The 20,435-nt window shown below is 45.1% G+C and overlaps 1 protein-coding gene across 3 annotated transcripts in view; it reads right to left on the reverse strand.

The window, feature by feature from the left end:
- TIAM1 (TIAM Rac1 associated GEF 1) overlaps positions 1-20,435 on the reverse strand; it is a 234,298-nt gene that overhangs the window by 10,887 nt on the left and 202,976 nt on the right. For all 3 annotated transcript variants that reach the window (XM_047795360.1, XM_047795368.1, XM_047795378.1), the window contains 6 exons: positions 20,259-20,367; positions 15,730-15,909; positions 15,514-15,632; positions 8,302-8,410; positions 1,730-1,788; positions 1,153-1,255 (listed from right to left, as the gene is read on the reverse strand). In XM_047795360.1, the coding sequence (XP_047651316.1) occupies positions 1,153-1,255; positions 1,730-1,788; positions 8,302-8,410; positions 15,514-15,632; positions 15,730-15,909; positions 20,259-20,367 (679 nt within the window). The remainder of the gene's footprint in view (positions 1-1,152; positions 1,256-1,729; positions 1,789-8,301; positions 8,411-15,513; positions 15,633-15,729; positions 15,910-20,258; positions 20,368-20,435) is intronic.

Raw genomic sequence — 20,435 nt, forward strand, 5'->3', positions numbered from 1 at the left:
TAGCAGCGACCAGACGTGAGGAGCTGAAGGCTCACAATGACCAGACGTGAGGAGCTGAAGGCTCACAGTGGATGCCAGAAACGTGAAGGAGAAATACAGATCCCACCATGTACCTGCAGAGGTCCAGCTGCAAGGCCTCTTTTTACTACCAGAAAGCTGCACCTGCTGTCCAAGTGGGGCAGGAAGAGTGCCCTGTGTTTCTACCTAACCCCAAGGCTGCTCCTTCCAAGGTGTGCCCAGCAGGTCCTACCTAAATCAGCCCCCAGTGAAGCCCTGGATGGGGTCTCCAGGTCACTGACATACTGCTCTTCTTAGTCAGCACCCTGCTGATGGTCACTCCTCTTCTCATGAGCTAAAGCATCATCTAATTATATATTATTGAGTAGATTCATCAGGACACTAGCCAACAACTTTCTTCATTCAATGCTATTTGCATCACAGAAAAAGAACAGACATTGCAAAAGCCTTCACACTTATACAAAGATTTGTAATGCTTCAGGGGGAGAAAAAAGCAGCCAATGCCTTTTTTGTGTTTTGGGTGGTCTTTTTCAGTTAAAAGGCAAAGGAGTTCTTTACATGGGTCTTTGTCTGCTCATGGTCTCAAGGATTCTTTCCTGAAGTACAAGCCTCATTGCTACTTAGATGGAAGTCGCTGTAATATTATTCACATATGTAGCAGAGTGACTGGAACTCCTTCCAACAATATGAAAGGCATGATATTCACTCAGTCCATTCATTCAAATATTTTATAAATGGCTGGGTAAACAAGAGGCAATGGAGAGACTGAGGGAAACCAGAGTTAAGCACAGAAGAAAAAAAGACGGGAGTGCAGGTTCAGAACCCAATGCATAGGCACACAGAAAATATGTACCCATGGAGTTCCCATCATGGCTCAGCGGAAATGAATCTGACTAGCATCCATGAGGACACAGGTTCAATCCCTGGCCTTGCTCAGTGGGTCAAGGATCCGGCATTGCCGTGGGCTGTGGTGTAGGTCACAGATGCGGCTCAGATCCAGTGTTGCTGTGGCTACAGTTCTGATTCGACCCCTCGGCTGGAAACCTCCATATGCTTTGGGTGCAGCCCTAAAACAAACAAACAAACAAACAAACAAACAAACAGATATATGTACCCAGCATTTTCAGAGTTTACCTGCACTTGCCAAGGCTCGAACCTGCAAGGCTTCGGTAGGAATCATGTGTCGAAATCGGAAGGGGTCCCAGTCCTCGTAAATTGAAAGCCGGTGAGATCCTACCTGCAGGAAGAGAAGAAAGCCAGTGCTTGAGAACGATGTGCTCGGCCTGGACCCGACCGCCCGCACGTTCTAAACCAGTGATGCGGGAACCCAGGATGGCTTCCCCACCTGTGCTTTTGTTCACCCAGCAGCAAGCAAGAGGCCACGTGCTAAATCTGCAGCCAGTGTGCACATAAGCTTGCTGATAACCAAACTCAGGCACAAGAGAGACAAAGGAAAAAGGAGAAAAGGGATCCCCAAACAAGAAGAGAATGGAAACAAAGAGTGTTAGGAAGCTTATTACTTTCATGCTCTAAAGGGGAGCCTGTCTGCAGGAAGGCAGGCTGGGCAATTTCCTCCACACTTAAAAAAAAAAAAAAATCATATAAGACTCATGCCTGACGAAGGTGCAGAATTATAATTACGAAGATAAAATTGCAAAGCAGATAGAAAGGGAGATACTTTCAAACTATGGGGTGACATTCAAAGTCTTACGAGTTTCTTCTTCTGTTTGGAACCATCTTTATACACAAGGACCACGGCCGTTTTGAAGACTGGAAAAACATCAAATAAAGGTGGTTTAGGCACAGAATGCACTGGGTTTTTTTTTTCCCCCTTCAGTTCAATAACTTGTGGTCACACACACACAATTACGAGGAGGAGCGCCCCCAGCTAACCAGCTCCCACTCCACCCTCCCCTCACTCTGCACACATCTGAGAGACACAAAAGCCTCCTGAGTCGAAATTTTCCAGGTTCCAGATTAACACAGAAAGGCTACATAAAAGGGAAAGAAACCCTTCTGCCCCAGTGGAAACTTCACCATTTAACTCTGGTATCACTCCCCGCTTAAAACTTCAGTTTATACACATGTAACAGAAACGTCCTAGTTCAGCAGCTGAAGGAACCAACATCAATAATAATGATGCAGATGGTAATTTACATTTGTGCAAATTAAGCTGACACATACACAGAGTGTTCACAATTCAGACACTATAATTATCTTTTTGACCTGAATAAATACAATTCTTTCATCTACTTGCAGTGGAATGTAATTCTACTTCTTCTTTCCAATAGGATGAATCACACGTAAGCTCTTTAGAAGCAGGGAGGGTGTTTTATTCTGGTAGCCTTTGGGGGTGGGGGTGGTGAAATAATGAAGCTATGCATAATCTTCCATAGAATTTCTTAAACAATGCCAAGCACTTAAACACTCAGCAATTCTGACTCCTCCTGGAGGGTGTCGGGTTTAAGAAAAAAAAAAATGCACCATGTTGAGAGGTGGGGGTTAAGTTTTAGTGGGGGCAGAATGAGGACTATATAGCCGGGGAGGCAGCATTTCAGAGCGCTCTGAGAAACTGCTCCGAAGGGGGGTGGGTTGGGGGGGGAGGCCAGTATGTCTGTGATTTTTGGTGAAGGGTGAAGTACATGCCATCAAGCATACATCTTACAGAAGGTTGCTGCTAATCTCTAATCTCGGGAAGGTTACTGCCAGTCACGAGGAGCAGATGACACCATGAAGGATTTTAGTGCTTTTCTAGATACGAGAAGATGCAAGAATTGGGCTCATAAAATCCTGTCCTGAACATATCTAACTATCTGAAGACCTGTCCTGCCAGGTTTCCCAGAGCAGAGAGGGCCTTGCTCCTGATCTCCACCCTGAGCTCCTTTCAGGGGGTGTTGAGGGTTGGCAGCTGCAGCAGCTCACAAATCAGTCCATGTACAGGCAGATGGCAGGTGCCCATCTCCAGCTCATAAGGGGAAAAAAGAACTGGTGCCCAGGACGTGAGTCCCTGTATCAGGGTCTCCATCTCCCTTCACACTCTGACCCCAAGGCATAGACGGGAGCCCATCAGTCCCCTGGCAGCAGCTGGAGGGTCACACCTGGTGTACTAGACACGGAATTAGAGGAATCTCAGGGATGAGCCCCAGGCTCCCAGGCTCTCCGTAGACCAACCCCAATATGTCTGGCTCATTTTTTATCCTACTTAGGATGGATTCGTTGCTCCGTGGAAGATGGCTCTAATCTCCACTGCAAGAAAAGACGGCTTAGGGTACAAGGAAACTGACCCCAGCCACTGGGTCTGGACTGTCTCTGGCCCTTCACGCCTCACAGCACCTGACCTGGCAAGAATCCTAGAGAACAGAGAGTTCCCCTCTGGCCTAGTGGTTGAGGATCTGGTGTTGTCACTGTTGTAGCTTGGGTTCAATCTCTGGCCAGGGAACTTCTACATGCTGTGGGGCAGAGCCAAAAAAAAAAAAAAAAAAAAATCCAAGAGGACAAGACTGCAAGGTTCCCACTGACCCGAGGAGGCCACACCCGCTCTGCATGGATGCTTGGAGGTTGGGTCTTAGCCCCCCTAGCAGGCCCTCTGTTTTTACATGAAGCCTTCAGAAATCACAGTGGACAGGACATAGGTCCCTTTAAAAGTGAGAGCTCCAGAGGGAGTTCCTGTCATGGTTCAGTGGTAACGAATCCAACTAGTGTCCATGAAGATGGGGGTTCAATCCCTGGCCTTGCTCACTGGGTTAAGGATCTGGTCTTTCGGTGAGCTACAGCCTAGGTTGCAGACTCAGCTCAGATCTAGTGTTGCTGTGGCCGTGGTATAGGCTGGCAGTTAAGCTCTGATTCGACCCCTGGCCCGAGAACTTCCATTCGCTGGCAGGTGTGGCTCTAAAAAGCAAAAAAAAAAAACAACCCAAAAAGTGAGAGCTCCTCCCCAGGAGAGTGTGAGGGGCCAGGAACCTCGGAAGATCGTCCACCTCACTGGGACCACCGCTCAATGAGGTTGTTGCTGTGACTCTAAGAAGGCTACTGGCCTGCCTCGGTTTACCCCCCATCTACCCTGGGTCCAGGTGATGGGGCCAGTGTGAACCTCAGATGGGGCTATAAGCATCTCCGCCTTAGTCCCCGCTGCCTCACTCAGCTGCCACATGTTACCCCTCCCTTCGGACATGGCCTTGATCTCCAAGACTCCTGGCTGCCCTTGCCAGCCTGAAACACTCTCCACATCAAACACTTTGCAAGCTCTGAGCCTGAACAACCAATTTCTTTTCCTCTGTTAAAAATGATGGTTGTCTCCACTGAGCCCCAACCAGCCATCCTGGGAGGAAGACATCCAGGGGCCAGGTTGGCAGCGGGTCAACTTCAGTTTCAGAAGAAAGCTGCACTATTTCCTGAGATCAGAGGTGTCAACAGAAACAAAAGACAACCACGTTCTAACCCCAAAGCTGCCTGTTCAATGGTAATTAACTTACTTCCCTCCCAGCAACGCTTCCTTATTTCTAAGGCTCTGTTAGTTGTGCCCAGTTACTTAAAACTCACCCCTGAAGTTCCTGTTGTGGCACAGTGGTTAACGAATCCGACTAGGAACCATGAGGTTGCGGGTTTGATCCCTGGCCTTGCTCAGTGGGTTAAGGATCTGGCGTTGCTGTGAGCTGTGGTATAGGTTGCAGATGCGGCTCAGATCCCACATTGCTGTGGCTCTGGCGTGTAGGCCGGTGGCTACAGCTCTGATTCAACCCCTAGCCTGGGAACCTCCATATGCTGCAGAAGTGGCCCTAGAAAAGGCAAAAAGACAAAAAATAAAATAAATAAATAAAAAAAAATAAAAATCACCCTGAAACTGCCAAACATGGCACCTTTTAAGGACTGGGAATCCATAGATAAGCTCAGGAGGACGACGACCGCCTGCCTGGACTCCTAATCCTGATTTTAATCCTTCTTTGCTTCTCTACTGTGACGCGGGAGAGGATCCTGTGTAATGATGAGCTTTGCTTCCCACTGAGGGGTCCTGGGCGTCTGTGGGCTCTGTGGAGGGGATGGCAGTGTGATCCCTGGGGTGGGGGGAGGTTGCAGCTTCCATCAACCATGGGGACACCCATCCCACACCTCCCCCTGGTAAACAACCCCCAGGCAGGGGACGCAGGGACGCCGAGCCAAACACACACACACTGTCCCGCAACTGAGCTCATGCACCAAATGGCATCCCAAGTCTAAAACCTCAGCCCTGGCGTTCTTCTGAACTTTCTACCGCAGGCTGGCCAACCCAGGGCCCATCTGTTTGGCACAGCCCGCCCCTCCTACTGGTGCCCATCTGCTGATATACTGTCTATGGCTGCATCTGGCTACATATGGCCTCTTGGTCTGCGAAGCCTCAGTGATTTACTGTGTGGCCTCTTACAGCGTTTGCCAACCCCCTATTTCTCCCACTCAAAGGATTTTCTGATTCTACATCTGTTTCTAACCACAAGAAATCTATAAAATACAGGAGCTAGGCTTGAAAAAATCCCAAGCTCATATTTTGGAATTGTTCGTTTATAGGCCAGCATCGGAAACAGGGATTTAGATCGTTTGGGTCATTTCCTTCAGAATTCTGCATCCCATAACTGACCTACTAAGAGGCACGTGAAAGCTCCCAGGCCTCTCCAAGAAGAAAGTGCAACCTAAGAAACACAATTGGGAGTTCCCGTTGTGGCTCAGCAGTAATGAACTCGACTAGTATCCATGAGGATTCAGGTTCGATCCCTGGCCTTGCTCAGTGGGTTAAAGATCTGGCGTTGGGCGTGAGCTGTAGTGCAGGTCGCAGACGAGGCTTGGGTCCTGCGTTGCTGTGGCTCTGGTATAGGCTGGCAGTTGTAGCTTGGATTCGATCCCTAGCCTGAGAACTTCCATACGCCACAGGTGCGGCCCAAAAAAGACCAAAAAAAAAAAAACAGAAAGAAAGAAAGAAAAATAACTGTTGGAGTTCCTGCTGTGGTGCAGTGAGTTAAGAATCCAATTGCAGTGGCCTGGGCCTCTTCAGAGGCGCAGGTTTGACTCCTGGCCCACAGCAGTGGATTAAAGGATCTGGACTTGCCAAGCTGAGGCATAGGTTGCAGCTACAGCTCAGATTTAGTCCCTGATCCAGGAACCTCCATATGCCTCAGGTGTGGCCGTAAGAAAAGATAAAGAAACAACTGGTATTGATGAAAAATAAAATGAGAACAAATAGTCTTCCTCTTCCCTGTCAAAAATACCAACTACTATCAAAAACAACCACCATGTTAAATTACCCCAACACTGCTCTGTATATCATATTTAGTCACATTTTTTCCATCATACTTACGTGCTCCTTTGTTATTCTTTTGTTTTCGGTTGTTTATTTTTTGTTTATTTTTATTTTATTTTTTTTTGTCTTTTTAGGGCTACACCTGAAGCATATGGAGGTTCCCAGGCTAGGGGTCTCATCAGAGCTGTAGCCACCAGCCTATGCCAGAGCCACAGCAACGCAGGATCCAAGCCACATCTGTGACCTACACCACAGCTCATGGCAACGCTGGATCCTTAACCCATTGAACGAGGCCTGGGATCGAACCCGCAACCTTATGGTTCCTAGTCAGATTGGTTTCTGCTGTGCCACGACAGGCACTCCTCCTTTGTTATTCTTAATGACAGCAACAGCTACAGTGGCTCTTTGAAATCTTTAGGAATATCACCAAGGTTTTCTGTGAAGCCTGAGTGATTTAATTAGGAAGACCAATAAATCTTTGTATTAAACACTCTGGTTTTAATATCACTAGTTCCATTTGGGAATGCATTATGCACATCATAAAAGAAATAAAGAGTTCAGGTAAAGAAGCAATAAGCAGCAACACCCTCCCTCTTCCATCCCTAGAAACATAAGGAAGGAAGGAGAATGGAAACACTAGATTTCCGGAGTTCCCATTGTGGCTCAGTGGAAACAAATCTGACTAGTATCCATAAGGACGCAGGTTCGATCCCTGGCCTCGCTCAGTGAGTTAAACATCCAGCATTGTCGTGAGCTGTAGTGTAGGCTGCAGAGGCAGCTCAGATCTAGTGTTGCTGAAGCTGTGGTGTAGGTCACCAGCTACAGCTCTGATTCGACCCCTAGCCTGGGAACCTCCATGTGCCAAGGGTGCACCCCCTAAAAAAGACAAGGAAAAAAAAAAAAAGAAAGAAATACTAGATTTCCTTTACACTGTGGTCCTACCCAAGAATTTTCTAGAGAGATGCTAGGAAAAAAATACAACCTAAAACAAAAGCATAATCATTGATCACTAATCTGGGTTGATGGTTTTATACCCAGGAATAACTGTTTGCTAAACAAGCATTTACATGCAACAATGAGCCATATTTCCTAAATTATGCACAGTGCCCAGTGGGCTGACGCATAGTTTTTTCCTCTTTAAAAAGTACTGTACAACACAACCACATGAGATTTCCTTTTTTTTTTTCCCTTTCCCTTTCCAAGAGCTGCACCCGGGGCACATGGAAGCTCCCTAGCCAGGGACTGAATCGCCACCACAGCTATAACCCACACCACAGCTGCAGCATCACTGAATCCTGAGCCCACTGTGCTGGGCCATGGATTAAACCTCGCTCCCTCAGTAACCCGAGCTGCTGCAGTCGGATCCTTAACCCACTGTGCCACAGTGGGATCTCCCACATGAGATTTATAATTGCAACAACTGCATCCATCTGAACTGGCTTAAGAAAAATTAATCATTCACAAGCATCTCTACTTTCACCATTAGCCCCAATGTGATTGAGAAGCAGCTTGTAACTGATCAAGGCACCCAGCGATGCCACAGCAGGTGAGCTAAGGACCATGCCCTGAATCCTAATCACACATGGCAGTGCAGACTCGGGGGAAGAATAAAAGAATTGGGGGGCTCAGAAAGAGAGACAATTTTGTCTTGATTTTCACAGTATCTTTCCTTGGTTTACTATTAACTCATTGTTTTGAAAAGATACTCAGAGCAGCAGCAGCAGCAATTTAAAAAAAAAAAAAAAAGAAGCCTTTTCTGGCTTATACATCCACACCAGGGGTAGACCCCAAAAAAAGACATTCCCTCCCTCCAGTGCAACTGGGTGGCCACACTGGTCGTGCTTAACTGGAAGGTTGACATTTAGCATCTGTGACGTGTTGGTGGCCACAATGCAGATAACTGTAATTAATCACATTTTAATAAGTTGTGTCTTAAAAACAAAAAACAAAAAACCTAACTTATTTTGAAAAACAAGCCAGCCTCCCTCTTCCCCACCAAACCCTTTCCTGATACGTACCAAAAGCTGCCAATTCAGGCTCCTTTTTCCACTTTCCCAGCGAGGCTGGCGGGTTTGGCCAGATCACGGTGGTGTGCAAAAGCAGGTCCCCCATGCTCAGATCTGCCACCTGAAACCCAGGGACGAGAAAACAGGTGGGTGCTGTTATAAACACTTAGATCTTTACATCTTAAAATTCGACAGGCTGACGTCTATTCTACTACAGAAAAATATTGTCTCTAAAAACACCTGACCATCTTTTTTTCCCCTTTTCCCCCCCTGTTTGCCTACCAGAATTCCAGTAAGGTGGCAAAAAGTTACAAATCAGGGCTCTGAAATTCACACGCCGTAAATCTGTCAAAACTGATCTCCAAAATTGAAGCAGTTTCATGTTCAAATAGAGATGATTTCCTGAGGGGAGCAAATGGCCCAACAACAAAGACCCACCCCAGGGAACTGCAGACCTTCCAACTGCTGAGTTTAAATCTCTTTGGAGCCAGGGTCTTCTGAGAAGCCCTGGAATCAATTATTTCTTCTGCTTCTTCCTACTCATTTAAAGATGACATCACGTCATTTTAGAGGAGGAAAAAGAAGCCAGCTGAGGAGCTGGAAAATGGCTTTTTAAGCACGTGCATTGCGGGGTGCTGGGATCTGCAGAAACTACAAGGTCTAATCGTGCGTCCTTGAAGGTCAAATGCTAAACCATCTCAGATGGACAAGGTCCTCAGATGGACATGATGATCCTGAGTATTTACATTGCACAACCATCCCCTGTGTCTTTTTCACCAGAGTCCTTTGCCCACTCCCAAGTCTGTCAAAATCCCATCCTTCCACCCGCTCAGTAGCCTAATCACAGGTGGGAAGAACATTCAACCCCTCAACGTGCTCCCTGTGCAAACAAGGCTTTGCAACAATCAGAGTGCATGGTCCAGCCCACCAGCGAACACCATGCATTGTTAGGGGGGTCTTCTTCCAATATGCCTCCCTGAGGCACTCGCCCACCCACCTCTCACATCTGCTCTGCGTCCAGAGAAGCCAAGCCCGAGACCCTCTTCCTCAAGGCGACTTTTTGAATATTTGCAAACTTGATGTTGTGCATCTCAGGGACAAATGGCTCTGGTTTATTTTGCTGCTTTTGATCTGACTGGGTTTCTAGATACAGCAGCCACCGAGTGACCCTCCACTGAAGATGGTCCCGTGTGACATTGCCCTTGTGAAGCCAAGCCGGGCTACGGAGCTGGAGATGGGGCTCCAGGAGTAGAGAATGTAGTAGTATTATTTCCACTATAATGATTGGGATCATTATAATAAGTGCCCTAATTATCACGGACCTGGGTTATTAGTTGTACGGGTCAGTGGTGAAAAACATTAAGCCACTGTATTACTTTGTATACCTTAAATAGCTAGTCAACCAAACCCCCAGGACAGTATCCACCAAGGGAGCCATCTAGCCTCCGCTACTGAAGCCCCACACAGCCACACACAAGAGGAGTAGTGATACAGGAAGTCAAATTCCTGGGTACCATTTTGGTCCATGGGCTTAGGGGGAATATCTTTAAAAGTCATTAAAGGTACCTGGGGTGGATAACTGCCCAAACCCTACTTCCTCCAATCAATTATATAGCTCCACCTTCTACATGCAATTTTCTAGACCTCCTACTAGACGAGGCAAAGCCCCAAACTCTGGACTTGGCCATATGGGTTGGGCTGTGGATTTGGCATAATAAGATTCCACCAGCCCTGGTGTGCTTCCGCCTTGCAGCCGTGGAAAGAACATGCCCAAGACAACCACGGCTGCTTCAGCCTGCATCCCAGAAGGAAGCGTCATGGAACACTCTGAGCCCTACGCTCCAAAGTGCATCCAGTCAAGCCAGAGCTCAGTTCACCCACACCCTGGGGGTGAAATAAGTATTTGCTACAATGAGCACTAAGATTTTGCCTTCTTTGTTACCTGGTAAAGACAGGCTGATACAGTCCCAACGCACCTGGCTTCTTGCCCTCTCTTGCCAAGTTTCCATCTTGCGAATATAATAAGGGGGTTGGGGCTGCTCGCTCAGGCCAACGGCCTCTCTCACAGCCTTCGCCTTCGGAATATTCCATCAAAAACTGTGAGATTGAGTTCTGTCAGAGGCCTCTACCCCAACAAGGACTGGAATGCCCTGCTAAGTCAGGTTTTCTGGACTCTTCGGCCTTTTCTCCCTCCAACCTAAGCAAAGCGGATGCTCTGGGGAGTTCTGCACAACTCCCCAGAGTTCACGGGGGAAGAGCCTGAAGCCCAGTTTCCTCTTAAATAAAAGGTTTCTTGGGAGTTCCTGTCATGGTGCAGCGGAAACAAATCCAACTAGGAACCATGAGGTTGCTGGTTCAATATCTGGCCTCGCTCAGTGGGTTAAGGATCCAGGGTTGCTGTGAGCTGTGGTGTACGATGCAGATGAGGCTCGGATCCTGCATTGCTGTGGCTGTGGAATAGGCTGGCAGCTGTGGCTCCGATTGGACCCCTAGCCTGGGAACCTCCATATGCCACGGGTGTGGCCCTAAAAAGACACACACACACAAAAGGTTTCTTTGTTCTCTGTGCCTTCAGGGACCGCCTGAGGACAGTTGGCTGCTGACACCATCAGGTGTCTTATGTCCCTGGAATGTTAACATTTCAGTACAGACCTACCATTCCCAGGAGATACTGATAAATATCCCCATTCCTATTTACAAACTGTTCTTAGATCCAGTCTAGAGGTTTTTCTGGATATTGCCACCAAAAGGTTACTCGATGACCAGGAACCAGCTTTGTGAAAATCAGGATATATGCAGCGATTTGTGGACATGTGAACGGCCGCCTCTCTAAGTCTCCTTGGCTGTTCCAACTGCATGTTGTAAGTAGGGTTGTGGCCGCACCACTGCTCTTGGCACAGAACACACTATTAACCCTGGACCATTCTCTCTAAGGTTTTATTTCTGTGGAATCAAAACCTCATCCTTTCCAGCTAGAAGACTATTCTAGAAGATCAAGTAAAACTCGACTTGTTCTCCTTGAGTCATCAACTGTCTTTGGCTTTGATACCTACATCTGTCTTATTCTTTCATTATTTTTTGGCCATGCCCATGACACCCAAAAGTTCCCAGGCCAGGGACTGAACCTGAGCCACAGCAGTGACACCAGGGAACTCCCTCTAACTCTTATAATTCTAAAACATAAGCTCTTGTTGCTCTCTTTGGCTTCTTCTCCAAGGCTTCACTTTTCTGGGCGTTGGACATTCTGATACTGATATTTCTATCCTGTGATACTGTTAAGCAGTCAAATGTCCCTCTTTCCTTTTTTTGCACATTTTTTTTTTTCCCCTAACAAAATCTCTGCTCACAAGAGACTGCTTTGTACAGCACTACATCTCTTTGTTCCTTGCTGGGAAAATTTCTTACTTGGCCATCAGGATTTTATTTGCAAGGATGGGCAGCTTCACCAAAGCCACGTTCCCTTTTACAGTCTCTGACTTGTGAATCACATTCATCTTTTTTTCTAAATTCGTTGCAATCTGCTATCCTTATGGCCTTCTCGTCATTAGCGTAATGGTCTTTTGCCCTCAAGATCAATGAAATTCAGAAATCAATTTGGACCACAATGAAAAATATAATTAAATACACTAAAAATGTTAATTTCTGTGACCCAATAAAATTTACTTCTGTCAAAATGAAAGAAACCAAAATACAGGATGGAAGGAACCTTATATTCAAAAACATTTGCGGTATTATTCATAGGCATCAATAAATGAAGTCAAGAGAGTTGCCTGACAACAGGAATTAGGTAAATCATTTTTCAATCACCATCACAATAAAGTATTACCCAATAATTTAAATGATCCTTTGAATAATTTAAAATAACATAAAAATTAAATAACTCTGTTCAATATTAAAACAATCAAGGTATAAAAATTACTTCCAAAATATTCAACACTATATAAGGAACTATATTCTACATGCAAGTATATACTGTACACGACTTTTTTAAAAATTAAAATAAACACCCAAACATGAAGGGGTGAGTTTTGCATTTTGAGACTATAAATAGTTTTTCCTTCTTGCCTTTTTCTGTAGTCTGCCCTTTTCTTTAATAAATACACTATGTTTTTCTTACTATAAAAACTTTTACAAGGAGTTCCCGCTGTGGCACAGAAGGGTTCAGAATCCAACTGCAGCGGCTTGGGTCACTGTGGAAGTGCAAGTGTGATCCCCAGCCTAGTGCAGTGGGCTAAAGGATCCAGCATAGGTCACAGCTGCAGCTCAGATTCAGTCTCTGGCCTGGGAACTTCCATATGCCACAAGTGTGACCCTTAAGAACAAACATAAAAAAAAAAACTTTTACAAGAAAATGAGAACTAGGGAGTTCCCACTGTGGCTCAGTGGTAATGAATCCAACTAGCATCCACGAGGACTTGGGTGAGATCCCTGGCCTCACCCAGTGGGTTAAGGCTCCATCATTGCCGTGAGCTGTGGTGTAGGTCGCAGACGCTGCTCAGATCTGGCATTATTGTGGCATAGGCTGGCAGCTACAGCTCCAAGTTGACCCCCTAGCCTGGGAACTTCCATATGCCTCAGGTGTGGCCCTAAAAAGACAAAAAAAAAAAAAAAGAGGGAGAAAGAACTAAATCCAGAGTAGCAGTGTCCATCTTTCCTACACTCTAATACATTAAATTATCTGCCTGGCTGACTGAGAACATTCTCATGCTCTGCCTGAAACATCACGTAGAAAAGAATACGATGTTTCAGTGGCGAACTCTGCACCCTCCACAGCACATCCTCCTGGACCATCAGAGTCCAACCTGTATGGGTATGTTGTCTCTAAGCCCCTTTGCCACTCTTCGTAACGTGCACATGACAGATAAATATGCAAATTCTCTCCAGTCTGGTAGGGACCTTAAGTGACTTCCTCCCACTGTGGGAAAACCAATTGGTCTCCATTTACAAATGATCTCAACACTTCTTCGCTTTATAAAGACACCTGCGCCATGCTGACTGTCTGGTTCTCTCCTAACACATGAGTAAAATAAACTCCTTCTTATGGGTTCCCTTTTGCATCTGCATGAGATGTTATTATACATCTTTCTTTTCTTTTTTTTTATTTTTTATTTTTGGTCTTTTTGCCATTTCTTGGGCTGTTCCTGCGGCATATGGAGGTTCCCAGGCTAGGGGTTGAATCGGAGCTACAGCTGCCAGGCTGCACCACAGCTCACAGCAACGCCAGATCCCTAACCCACTGAGCAAGGCCAGGGATCGAACGCATAACCTCATGGTTCCTAGTCGGATTCGTTTACCACTGCGCCACGACGGGAAAGCCTCTTTTCGTCTTTAACAGTCTAAAAATTTGCTTTGTTTCACTGAGGACATAAATGAGAAAAACTAGATAATAACCCTTTAGACTTCTGAAGATAAGGCCATTTTTTCATCTAGATTAAACCACCAAGCCTTGCCCCTACCCCCCATCCTACTGCCTTGCCCCCTCTTCTAATCACAGCAAGAATTTTTCTTCACAGTTCCTGCCCAGCTTGTCTCCATTTTTGAGGCAGAAAGCAAAACGAGGATACAATTCCAATCAAATCAGGAGGGACAGAGGCATTGATGAAGATCATTACATCAAACTGGTCTGATTCATCTCAGTATTATCAGCATTGGTATTCACATAAGCTCTTTTCAATGACTCAGGCACAACTCATGGTTCATGCTACGTTTTCCCCAAGTTTATCTGTTCCTATGATTATTTCTTCTAAGTAGGTTTTTCAGGCAGGCTCAAACAAACAAACAAAAAAATTCAGAGTCACCTGAAACTTTCATTCATTCAATAAATATTTAGTGAGCCCTTACTACATGCCAGTTATTATTCTCATCTCTGGGGATATAGCCTCAGCCTTGAATGGTGTTTAGAGAAACAGGCCAAAAATAAAAATAAAAAAAGAATAAATAAATAAAAATAAAAAAAAATAAAAAAGAAAAAGGAGTTCCCGTCGTGGCGCAGTGGTTAACGAATCCGACTAGGAACCATGAGGTTGCGGGTTCGGTCCCTGCCCTTGCTCAGTGGGTTAACGATCCGGCGTTGCCGTGAGCTGTGGTGCAGGTTGCAGACGCGGCTCGGATCCTGCGTTGCTGTGGCTCTGGCGTAGGCTGGTGGCTACAGCTCCGATTTGACCCCTAGCCTGGGAACCTCCATATGCCGCGGGAGCGGCCCAAGAAATAGCAAAAAGACAAAAAAAAAAAAAAAGAAACAGGCCACATTACTGTCATGGGAATTCACTCTTACATTTAACACAGAACAAAACCAGAGGTCTCAAAGGTGATGGGCTGGAACCAGGACACATTCCCTACGTCAAGAAATAACTCAGTTGAGAAAGAAAATCCACAATATAGCCTTGGGTAAAGGATAAAAGTTCCACCAACATGGGAATGTAAATTGGTACAACCACTATGGAAAACAGTAGAGAGGTTCCACAGAAAACTAAGTATAGAACAACCATGTGATCCAGCAATCCCACTCCTATACATATATCCAGAGAAAACCATACTTTGAAAAGATACCCCATATTCATAACAGCACTATTTTCAATGGCCAAGACATGGAAGCAAGCTAATTGTCCAACAGATGAATGGATAAAGAAGATATGGGACATACACACGATGGTATATTACTCATCCATAAAAAAGAACGAAATAATGCCATTTGCAGCCACATGGGTGAACCTAGAAATTACCATGCTAAGTGAAGTCAGAGAAAGACAAACATCATATGATATCATTATATGCGGACTCCAAAAAAATGGTACAAATGAACTTATTGCCAAAAGAGAAAGAGGCCCACAGACATAAAAAACAAACTTATGGTACCAAAGAGGAAAGGAGGGAGGCAATAAATTAAGAGTTTGGGATTGGCAGAAACATGCTACTATATATAAAAGAGAAAAATGACGAGGACCTACTGTAGAGCAAAAGGACCTATATTCAATACCTTATAATAATCTATGAGGAAAATGAATCTGAAAAATAATATATGCATGTAACTGTGACTCACTTTGCTGTACACCAGAAACTAACACAACGTTGTAAATTAACTATACTTTTCCACCCCCCCAACACACTATCATTCTATGTTACTCCCAAATAACACTTTAAAAAGAAACAAACCAACCCAGCTCTATGAACACATATACTGGAAAGAAGCGGGGGGGGGGGGGGGGGGGGGGGGGTGGTCCTTACCTCTTTTTTCTCACCAGTCTGTTCGGCAATCAGCTGGTCAAACACAGCTCCAAATTCTTCATGGATTTTCTGCATCTCATTGATATGACTTGCAACCTTATTCATAGTCTTGATGGCCACTAGAAGAAAACAGGTGGGGAAGTAAAGGCACTGGTGATCTAGAGACTCTGGGGGAGACGTGGGCAAGGTGCAGACCTCAGGGGGCCCAGGGCTCACCGTCCAGGTGGTAGTGCTCCTCGCTCTCTGCATCTGTCAGGGCAAAAAGCTCCTTCAGCAGAAGCGGGTACTTGAGGATCCTCTGGATGGGCTTGATGAGGTAAGACTCCAAAGTGGACGAGTGCTGCTGCTTCGGGTTCTGGGCATCCAGGAACGCCTTGAAAGCCGTGTCCGTTTTGGCTGGAAGAGTTTAAGAAACAGGGTGTCTGGGAATTCCCATTGTGGCACAGTGGTTAACGAATCTGACTAAGAAGCATGAGGTTGTGGGTTCGATCCCTGCCCTTGCTCAGTGGGTTAAGGATCCAGCGTTGCCGTGAGCTGTGATGTAGGTTGCAGATGCGGCTCAGATCCCCCGTTGCTGTGGCTCTGGCGTAGGCTGGTGGCTACAGCTCTGATTTGGCTCCTAGCCTGGGAACCTCCATATGCTGCAGGAACGGCCCAAGAAATGGCAAAAAGACAAAAAAATAAAAAATAAAAAAATAAAAAACAGGTTGTCTGGGTGGGAGGTTCAAAGGACTCCCCTCTCACCGGTGCATTCACTACTCCCAAGGTGCCTTTTCACAGGACTGAGAGTTGTCGGGGGAGGGAAGGCGGGACAACTGGTAGGGCCTGGCAATCAGATTTATTCATTTCTTTGCAGGGAGGCCCAGTGAGTTCAGGGAGAACAGAGTTTGTAAATCCTACACACAGCGATTTTCAGAGACTGCTGTTCATTGTCCTTGTATTAAGAATGCCTTCTTACTCTGAGAGTGTGACATCTAGGGCCTTATAAACCCTGGGGGAAACTGCCTCCCCAGAGCTAGCCAACTCCTAGAGAAGGTAAAGAACTCATTTAGAAGCATGCCTTTCCCATACACACCAACCAATCCAAAGTCACCTGTCGCCGTCTCTCTTCTATTAGGCTCTTATACTCTGGACCAATACTGGATGCAAACTATTGCATTTGGAATGGATAAGCAATGAGGTTTCTGTTGTACAGCACAGGGAACTATATATCTAAACCCTTGTGATGGAATGTGATGGAGATAATGTGAAAAAAAGAATGCGTATAAATGTTTCACTGGGTCATTTTGCCGTCACATTTGCTCAGTTGTCACAAATCAACTATAAGAAAAAAATTTTTTTAAATATTCCCCCTGCCCTAATCACCCAAGGACCAGGTACCACGTAATGCAGGACAGCCTATATGCCCCAGAGCCTGCTGGAATTGTTCCAACTAGCTTATTCTAAATCTGTTTACCCTGCCTCACCCTTCCTTCCTGCAGAGACCACAATAAAAGCTCTTGTCCATGTCCCCCCACCTCATTCATTCTGCCTCCTCGTGGGCCCTGGTGCTTCCCCGTGTGGCCCTGCATAGTGTGCCATGCACCCCCTTCTCTTGGGAACCATGAGTAACAAACTGTCTTTTTGATGGCAATTATCTCCTAATTTGCTGACCTCCCCATATCTGACTAATAAGAAAGCTTGCATTTTAAAACAGGCTTGGCCCGGTTTTACCCTGATTTTCTAATCTTTCAAGCACTTCGTTGCTGATCAAACATCTTTTGAGAAAAGGCAAGGAAAAAAAAAGAAAAGAAGAACAAGCAGCACCTTGCAGCTCTGGTAAGTGGAGCAAGGCTGATCTCCTGCAGCGAACACCTTTTAAGATCTGTTCTATGTTAATTCAGTGTTACCAGCCATTGGGATTTATCTCAGAGGGGGACATTTATCTGACCTAAGGTGACAACAGCAGCACTTTCCTCACCAGCCAGGGCTTTTATCTGTGTCCCAGCTGGGCTGAAAAGCAGCCCTGGGGAGTTGTGGGTCCCCAGACAATCAGAAAGCTACCTGTCACTGGATAATTAGGAAGACACAGCTTATGCCTTCCAGGTTCAAAGAAATGATAGCGAGAGAGAGAGAGAGAGAGAGAGAGAGAGAGAGAGAGAGAGAGAGACAGAGAGAGAGACAGAGAGAGAGACAGAGACAGAGAGAGAGAGAGAGAGAGAGAGAGAGAGAGAGACTGGCATAAAGGGAAAGGAAAAAAAAAAAGGAAGAAGAAAGGACATTATATCAAAGTGACTTAACTGGAGGCATTTTTTTTTCCTTTTTTAAGCTTCTGATAAAAATGTATTTCCATCTCCAGTGATTAGAAACCTTAGCTAAGAACAGAAAATGTTGTGAAAGGGCATAATGAAATTGAAAAATGATTCTTCTCACTATCTTTGTTCCATAGAGAAAAACATGAACCATGGCGGAAGGGGCAGACCAGCTTCATAAAGAGCTCAATCTTTTCATCTTGTGAAAGCCCCATTGGAGGGAAGCAGACGCCACAGGTCCAGCCACCAAATCCATGAAGAGAAAGGGGGCTGGGAATGAGGTGTCTAAAGGAGGGAGTGAAGGGGCCTGAGAAGTGAGTCCTGAGCCCAGAGCTAATGCATGAAGGCTACAGCTTCCATGGGACACATCCACAAGGGGGTCTAGAAATTCCCCTTAAAATTCTCGAGTCCAAAAAACATGGTCATGGGCCTTGAACACATTGACTCTATTTCATATCAGGGCAAAAGAGGGCACAGTTCTCAGCTCTTTGTGAGCTAAAGAGCCTCACTTCCACGCAGCCGAGCTGGGAGTCTATTAAGAAGCAGAGCCAGGTACTTTTTGTTCTCGAAGAGTTCTCTTCATCCTCTTGGCACATCTGGCCATTAGAAAAATGTGGGTTATACAATATCTAATGTTTTAAGGGATGGTTTTGAAACATTCTATCCTATCAGGTGCAAAAATTAATTTTTTTCGAATTAAGAAAAATCTACAGGGGCAGAATTTAATTTCATCGAGTGATTAAAAATAACACAAATTGCTTTAAGGATGGTGATGAGTGTATAATTTTACCATAGAGCAAAGTGCTCTAAAATTTTTATGCCAACACTCTCATAACATTAGCATTCGGTTAAAAGTTTAAAAAGAAACACACATACCCAGAATTATGTGACCAACGCAGTACACGTAAAACCACAAATGAGGCCATGTGGCAGAACATGGAAATTCCTAGGTTCCCTTTAAATTTTTATGTTGAACTAGAACTCTTCTGCATAGACTATCACTAGCCTTAAGTATGTCATTAAGTGTGTCATTATCTGGGGCAGGATCTTTGGTTACCCAGAGACCTATGTTGTATTAATATTTCTTACAATAAGTTTTGAATTAAGTCAAGCTAGTTCTCTTTGGTAGCAAACATCAATATAAGTAAATGATGTTTCATATTCAGCAGCTGTTTCCATGGCAGCCATGGTGAAGTGTTCAGGCAAAGCAGGCTGATTTCCAGAGATTCTTTGAAATCAAACTTTCTCTTAGCTTCACTGTTTACCAAGGAAATGTGTCTTTAGTCCTTTAGCCTATCATCAACAGCCATAGGCGGAACTATGGAAATGAACCAACTTTCTGGAGACTCTTAAAGCATTCCATCATCTTCCTAGAACACTTAGGAAAAGGAGCTTGCCACTAGAAAAATTCTAGTCTTTCCCGTGCAAAATATAATTGTAACCTGAGTGATTTTCTTAAATCATCGAAACCATTTTAGTACTGATGGGGTGACTATTATCATATATCTGGGAACAAAAATAGGTGAGGGGGAGATAAAATTCTACAAAAAGGTGCATGCAGTGTGGTAGGTTATGATGAAATTAATGAAAAACAGGAATAAAGCTGGGAATTTCTAATGTTTTTGCATAATGGCAAAATGACTCATCAATTCAGGCCCCAAACAGCTTGTAATGAAACTTTCATTATTAGAAAATTGACAAAACTGTTAATTCAAGATATTCATGCATTTCATTTCTCAGTACAGTTGGTCCTCTGTAGCTACAGGTTCTATATCCACAGGTTCGGCATTGTGGATTCAACCAACCACAGGTAAGAAATGCTTGAGAAAAAAAATTCCAGTAAGTTCCAAAAAGCGAAACTTGAATTTTCTACACACTGACAACTATTTACATGGCATCTATATTATATTAGGTATTATAAGTAAGCTAGGGATGATTTAAAGTATTTGGGAGCATATGCATAGGTCATAGGCAAACACTATGCATCTTATATGAGGGACCTGAGCATCCTCAAATTCTGGTTTCCTTAAGGGGTCCTGGAACCAATCCCCCACAGATTCCGAGGGACAACTGTACCCTTATTTGGAACATCCACCTGGCACAACAATGACTCTTAGATTTCCATCTAAAAGCTCTCAACCAAAGTTCCCATTGCGGCTCATCGATAATGAACCTGACTAGTGTCCGTGATGATGTGGGTTCAATCCCTGGCCTACGCTCAGTGGGTTAAGGATCCAGCATTGCTGTGAGCTGTAGTGTAGGTCGCAGACACAGCTTGGATCCCACGTTGCTGTGGCTGTAGTGTAGACCAGCAGCTGGAGCTCCGATTCGACCCCTAACCTGGGAACTTTCATATGCCAAGGGTACAGCCCTTAAAAAAAAAAAAAAGGCAAGCCTGAAATGTGAAATGACAATTAACATGCCCACCTGCTAACCAATCCTCCCAGGACTTACCTTTCACCAGGACCTTGGGGACCTTCGTGTGGCTGGCGCAGAAGGCACTGTAGAGCTTGAAGCGGTCAGCATAATACAGAAAGGATCCCCCCAGAGAGAACAGCACTTTCTGGATTTAATGAGAAACAATACAGTTCGTTATCTGGAACTATCAGCAGGATGCAGCAGGGAGCTCAC

This window comes from Phacochoerus africanus, chromosome 1 (genome assembly GCF_016906955.1).
Source record: "Phacochoerus africanus isolate WHEZ1 chromosome 1, ROS_Pafr_v1, whole genome shotgun sequence".
Lineage (NCBI taxonomy): Eukaryota > Metazoa > Chordata > Mammalia > Artiodactyla > Suidae > Phacochoerus > Phacochoerus africanus.